We start from the raw sequence: 6587 nt of genomic DNA on the forward strand, positions 1-6587 counted from the left end.
GCCGTCTTTTTTATACAGTATGAGACATTACGTTATACTGTTGTAATAATGACGCTCAGCGCTAGATGGTAGCCAAGTGCGCTACCTCTTTAAGAATGCCGAAGAAGAGTCTCCATGACGTCACTTGCCTGAGGTGGTTTGACAACCAAGATGGCGGCCACAATGTTGAGGTCGCTTACCAAACTAGGACGTCCTTCAGCAAAAGTAATATTAAATAGTAATATTGGGAGCCCTGGTTGCACTGTTCTGCAAAACAGGTAAGAAAGAGCTTGGTTAAAATGTGCGATCTATAGTCGTTGATGATACTGTCAGACCGTCAGTGTAGCCACAAAGATGCACACACGGACAACAGCAAGCTAATGTTAGCAAAACGCAATAATATGCGCTTTATCTGATAACTGCATGTCGTATTATAATAACAGCCCCAATAACACTAAGAGTCCTTGTATTGAACCAAACGCGTCCTTACTTAATGGCATTGCCACAGCATGCACTAAAATGGAGATAATTCAGGTAGTGAGACAGCAATGTAGTGATCATTGTGTTTGTTATCAGGCAGAAACAATGGCAACCAGATGTGGAGTGGACTGAGCAGTTTGCTGGCGCCGTGATGTACCCCACAGCAATTAATGAGAAATGGGTACCACCTCCGTGGAATGGTATCATTGTCACTCACTGAAAAATATGTTTGCAATAGAAATGATTGATCAAATCTCCACATAATATCCTACGCACTTTGTTTTGGTCAGACAAAGATCCTGTGGCACAGAAGGATGTGTCCAACCTCACCATCAACTTCGGGCCGCAGCATCCTGCCGCTCACGGCGTGTTGCGTCTGGTGATGGAGCTCAGTGGCGAGTCGGTCAAAAAATGCGACCCTCACATTGGCCTGCTTCACCGCGGCACAGAGAAACTGATCGAATACAAGACTTACCTGCAGGTACCCAACCCAAATGATAAAGAATGAAAACACAGTGCTTCTTCCTGCTTGCACATCTTAAGGCCATGATGTCTCTTCTTCCTGTGTCTGCTGTAGGCTCTGCCTTACTTTGATCGTCTGGACTATGTTTCCATGATGTGTAATGAGCAGGCCTACTCACTGGCAGTGGAAAGGCTTCTTAATATCCAAGCACCACTCCGTGCTCAGTGGATCAGAGGTGAGCATCACAAGTGGACCCTGAATCTATAATTCGCATTTGCTAGAAACAGAAAATGTATGAACAAACTGCTCCTCTGGGTTTAAATTTTAGTTCTGTATGGAGAGCTGACCCGCATCCTCAATCACATCATGGCCGTCACCACTCACGCGCTCGACATCGGCGCCATGACCCCTTTCTTCTGGATGTTCGAGGAGAGAGAGAAGGTGACTGCCGACTTCTTCTGTCTTTGCAGATATCATACACCACTTTATTTTTAGCATTTTGATTCGACACTTTGCTCTTTTTAGATGTTTGAGTTCTACGAGAGAGTGTCCGGGGCCAGAATGCACGCCGCCTACGTCCGGCCCGGTGGTGTTCATCAGGTAACCAAAACAAACCAACAGGAAAAGTGTGTGAACGTGAGTGGTGAACGCTTTCACAATGTTTCAGGATCTTCCTCTGGGCCTGATGGACGACATCTATGAGTGGTGCAAGAACTTCTCCATTCGCATCGACGAGGTGGAAGAGGTGGGTTGTCATTCTACAGCCAGTTGAACTTCTCCTGTCACTATTATTCTTATTTTGTATCGTGGAGATGTAAATATATAAAATATAAAAGGACTTAAATAGTTATTTACTGTATAATGCCACTGGTGGGAATTTTACCCATTATCTACAATCCTTTGTGTGTGTTCTAAAGATAGACAGAGATAGACAGCTCATTACTGCTTGATGGGAAGCACTTATTTCGCCTATACAGTCTTTTGAAAAACAATGCTCCATTTACATAGAATGTGATATGCATCTCACCAATCTTATCATCATTATTATTATTATAATTATTAACATTGTTACATTTAAATATGTTGGTGGCGCTTTGACACTTAGCTAGAACACACCAACTAGCCTCCGGTTTCCTCCCACTTCCAAAAATGTTAGGTTAATTTGAAAGTCTAAATTAAAAAAAAGTCAAATGGGCATTAAAGCAGGTGATTTGAATAATTCCTTTGGTTTGAGGGAAGGAGCTTGTCAATGAAATCACCTGTTGGAGAAACTGGTTGGAAAGAAAACCTGCAGTGCTTCGGCCCTCTATTGACACATGTGATCTATATGTTCGCTGCGATTGGCTGGTGACCAGTCCAGGGTGTACCCTGCCTCTCGCCCGAAGTCGGCTTGGATCCCCTAATGACGATAATGGGCATAGAAATCGATGGTTGGGTCAGTGAAGTGGCTCACAGTTCCTGCCATCAAGTTCTCCAAAAACTACCATAGCCAAAATTCCTGGCCTCTATTTGGTTAAGAAAATATTGACTCCCGGTGCACAAAATCTGGGAAATTGCCACAAACTGAAGAGGCAATCTTTACTTCCATAAACACACGCAAATGTGTGTGGTGTCCTGCTTTTCTGCATGCACGTCACTTCCTGGATGCTTTGTGTTGACATTGACAAGACACTGAATTTCTTTGGTAATACATTTTAACAAAAAAAATACCCTGCAATGTGAATGTAGGTGGAATGATATCAACAACAACCTGTTTGGTTGCTCCCCTCTACAGATGTTGACCAACAACCGTATCTGGAAGAATCGCACTGTGGACATCGGCGTGGTGACCGCGGAGGAAGCGCTCAACTATGGCTTCAGGTGGTGCCTGATGCTTTTTTAGAAAGGGTTTCTCTGAAGACACATATATTTATTCATTTGGGTATGTCTACCTCCCACCTACCTCCCTCCACCAGCGGAGTGATGCTGAGAGGCTCTGGCATCAAGTGGGACCTGCGCAAGTCCCAACCGTACGACAAGTACGACGAGGTGGAGTTTGACGTCCCGATTGGAAGCAAAGGCGACTGCTACGACAGGTTGGAGACCGGTGCCGCTCTCTTGGCTCCTCCCTCGTTCACTACTCGCCTCAAACGTGTCATGTCCTCTCTACAGGTATCTATGCAGGGTGGAGGAGATGAGGCAGTCCCTGAGGATCATGCACCAAGCCCTCAACAAGATGCCGGAAGGTGAGATCAAGGTAGACGACGCCAAGGTAGCTCCGCCCAAGAGATCTGAAATGAAGGTGAGTTGATGCTGGAAGCATTTTTGACATGTGTGCGTGCCGCCGAGACGTCACGTCGCTCTGGTTCTTGTGGCAGATGTCCATGGAGTCTCTCATCCACCACTTTAAGCTGTACACTGAGGGCTACCAGGTGCCTCCAGGGGCCACGTACACCGCTGTGGAGGCCCCCAAGGTGAGGACGCTTCAACCACATTACACATTTCTGCTGTTATTCGTCAAACGATTTCATTGAACGATACCCAGTTGAGCTAATGTTAAGAAGATACACCAAAACCTTCAGTCATGTGTGTGCAATTCCACAACCAAACACACAATAAAAACCTCCGCTGCAGTGTTAATAATTAGGAAGCCTTTAGGGAGTTGCTGTGACATTCATTATTGTGTGTATGTGTGTGTTGCTGCAGGGAGAGTTTGGTGTTTACTTGGTGTCAGACGGCTCCAGCAGACCGTACCGCTGCAAGATCAAAGCTCCCGGATTCGCCCACCTGGTGCGTTCTTAAAAAAAAAAAAAACAACAATAGTGAATATTAAAAACAAAGCCATGCATCATGCAGCACATTTATAAACGGCTCGTCCTTGAGGCTGCTTTTTACTTCAGTAAGTACTTTTGAAATCCCCTCTCTGCTGCTTCCTTCCTGCTCATCTCAGCAACATTATTGATTTAATTTAAGCCCTCTAAAGTTGTTTGAACAGACTACAATACTTGAGAGTTAACTTCAGGTTGTTTTTTTTTAATGTATGTTTTTGATGTTTTTAGGCGGGTTTGGACAAAATGGCGACAGGACACATGCTAGCAGACGTAGTGGCCATTATTGGTAAGTGAAGTTGTCAACAAGAGCGATGGCGTCACTGATATCGAGGTCACCAGCCTTTTTCTTCCACCTGCAGGTACACAGGACATCGTGTTTGGCGAGGTCGACCGCTAAGTGCGTGTTTTTTGGTTTGTAAAGGTGGCGACTTGTCATGGCATACCTTCTAGTGACGCTTACTTCCTGTTCACTCTTCACCTACGCAGGCGTGATGTTCGCGATCTGTAATGTATAATGCCTAATAAATATTTTATCATCCAACTTTTTTGTGATGAATTCACTTAGATGCGCAAAGAGACCAAAACGGTTTGACTTTGCCCTGGTTTGGTCTTCTCGAAGGGGAGTGGCCTAATGAGATCTGAGAGAATGGACCACAACTTCCCCCTCTTAGCTGTGAGGCTTTTTTTGTTTTTCTTTTGCTACTTTTAAGTCTTCACCAGAAAAAGAGATCTCAACTGGGTCATCTCGTGTTTTTGGACGCGGAAGAACCATGGCCTCGTGGGGCAGGAGCCTGCTGCTGGCAGCCATTCCTTTATGGATGACTTTGGGTCGAGCCGGTGAGTTCAGGCCTAAAAAAACGAGGTGGGGGGGTTTGTTGACGTGTGCTTAGGTCACTGATGAAGGAACTTGTGACACTGAGGTTTTTTTATCATACAAAAAGGAGCAGAAAGTTGAAATTTGGCCTAATTTCTGTTCTGAAAAAGAAGCAGGTTGTGGTGAGCATTTTGATGTTCCATTATCAAAAAGTAAAAAGTTACTTTTAAGCTTTGGTGCTCATCTATTATAGGGAATAGAGGGCAGTAAAATGTCCATCATAGTCAAACAGCGGTGAAGAGATGTGGGCGCTATCATGTGATCACCGTCTTTCTGAAGAGTGATTCATTTCCTTTTCTTTTTGGTGGACAAAGCGAATTTATTAGGTAACCCTGCACTATACGGGTCAACCCACAGCTTGTTTTTTATTTGCCTTTGCGATATTGTAGGTTTTATTTATACTTTTTGGGCAGCACTGTGTTTCTAAAATGGGCTATAGAAATAAAGTGGACTGTATAGGATTGAAGCATTAGCTTGTCACCGACCACACATGGCTGAAATGTGGATGTTTTGTCGAAATAGCATACCGTATATTGACCTACATTGGATTTTACTATCTTTAATGCACAAGCTTTGCATTCTTCACTGGAATAACCAGTAGGAGAGCCGTATCCAAAATCCTTCCATTATAAGATACAAGATAATGGCACTCATCCAACAGTGTTTATTATTGTGGTTGTCAACCTGCAGTCACTTATGTTGATACTCAGCATGATGCCATAGTCCCAAACATGTAATCCACTGTAAACTCATATTATATCTTATCTATATCTTGTGCAGACGCTCTTGCTGAACCTGAGATTTGCTACGTGCTGGATGGTATTCTGCTTTTGTACGGCATCATCCTGACAGCCCTCTACTGCAGACTCAAGGTTGGAAAAGAACATGTAACCAACTGTATGGATGTATTTATGAATTGCATAGATACACGTTTGGCTTAAAAAAAACAACATGAATCAATTGTCAGTGGGCATTCCTGAATACAGTATGCACCACTTGAATGCCGTGTGTGTCAGCGGGTGTTGCTTCACTTCCTGTATGATTGTGAAAGATGTCTGAACCAGAATGTTTGCACTTATACATGAAGGAAGAGGAGTTTTTTTATGATAATCTGTAAAATGTGAACATATGGGCCAAGTGGAAATGTTTATTTTTTGACTCTAAATATGCTACGCCTACAGATCCGTAGTGCGAAGAAATCTGTGAAGGGGAATGAGAAGCAGGTGAGTTTGTTGAAAAATTATGATGCAAATGAACCTAAAGATCTCACATGTGCAAAGAAGCCCCACACATGCTAGAAAATTACCATTTCATGGTCAATACGAACATTTGGAATGCATTTATGACATTTAAACAACAGGCCTCACTATTGCATCTTAATTTGAAAAACCTTTCCCCACTCAACAGGCTGTGGAAGAAGGCATCTACACGGTGAGTCTTGGAGCCAATTATGACATCTACAGTACTTGGCATTGTTTTTATTCTTGTTACATAATTCTTATTCCCTTCTCAGGGTTTGACACCTCACGTCCAGGACACGTACGCCACAATTGGCATAAAGGAATGACCAGGAATTGATTTTAAAATCATTATTCATGGCTTACTTTGGGCTGTATTAATTACGTCTTTTTAGTGTCTTTTTTGGTACAGGACAGGAAATTTGCAATGTTGTGCAATTAAAAAAAAAAAAAAGATAATTTAAATAAAAAATAGAAATTAGATTTTGTAGGGGTCTGTGTCCTGCAAGCTGCCAATTAGATTTTTTTGAAACAAATATCAGTCATTGCTGAGACATTCCTTTTCAAACATGTTGAATTGTGCAAAGCAAACACCCACTACCACTAACTAGTTTTTGCAATGCATTTACTAAATCAATCATCCAAACACACCACTAGGTGGCAGATGTCTATGCCCTTTCTCACAAACACACAAACATCTTATACTTTATAAAAACATTAATTTCTGAAGGTCCGTCATGTGA

At 42.9% G+C, this 6587-nt stretch overlaps 2 protein-coding genes across 2 annotated transcripts; both read left to right on the plus strand.

The window, feature by feature from the left end:
- Window positions 1-144: 144 nt before the first annotated feature.
- Window positions 145-4273, plus strand: ndufs2 (NADH:ubiquinone oxidoreductase core subunit S2). The gene is made up of 14 exons (XM_058065601.1): window positions 145-257; window positions 556-659; window positions 750-940; window positions 1037-1157; window positions 1251-1363; window positions 1448-1522; window positions 1590-1667; window positions 2697-2782; window positions 2878-2997; window positions 3074-3203; window positions 3280-3375; window positions 3608-3691; window positions 3961-4018; window positions 4092-4273. The coding sequence occupies exons 1-14, from the start codon at window positions 151-153 to the stop codon at window positions 4127-4129; spliced, it is 1401 nt and encodes a 466-aa protein (XP_057921584.1). The 5' UTR covers window positions 145-150; the 3' UTR covers window positions 4130-4273.
- A 72-nt stretch (window positions 4274-4345) lies between these two features.
- fcer1g (Fc epsilon receptor IgFc epsilon receptor Ig) lies at window positions 4346-6327 on the plus strand. The gene is made up of 5 exons (XM_058065605.1): window positions 4346-4569; window positions 5387-5478; window positions 5788-5829; window positions 6014-6037; window positions 6120-6327. The coding sequence occupies exons 1-5, from the start codon at window positions 4503-4505 to the stop codon at window positions 6171-6173; spliced, it is 279 nt and encodes a 92-aa protein (XP_057921588.1). The 5' UTR covers window positions 4346-4502; the 3' UTR covers window positions 6174-6327.
- Window positions 6328-6587: the final 260 nt, after the last annotated feature.

This window comes from Doryrhamphus excisus, chromosome 3 (assembly GCF_030265055.1).
Source record: "Doryrhamphus excisus isolate RoL2022-K1 chromosome 3, RoL_Dexc_1.0, whole genome shotgun sequence".
NCBI classification, from domain to species: domain Eukaryota; kingdom Metazoa; phylum Chordata; class Actinopteri; order Syngnathiformes; family Syngnathidae; genus Doryrhamphus; species Doryrhamphus excisus.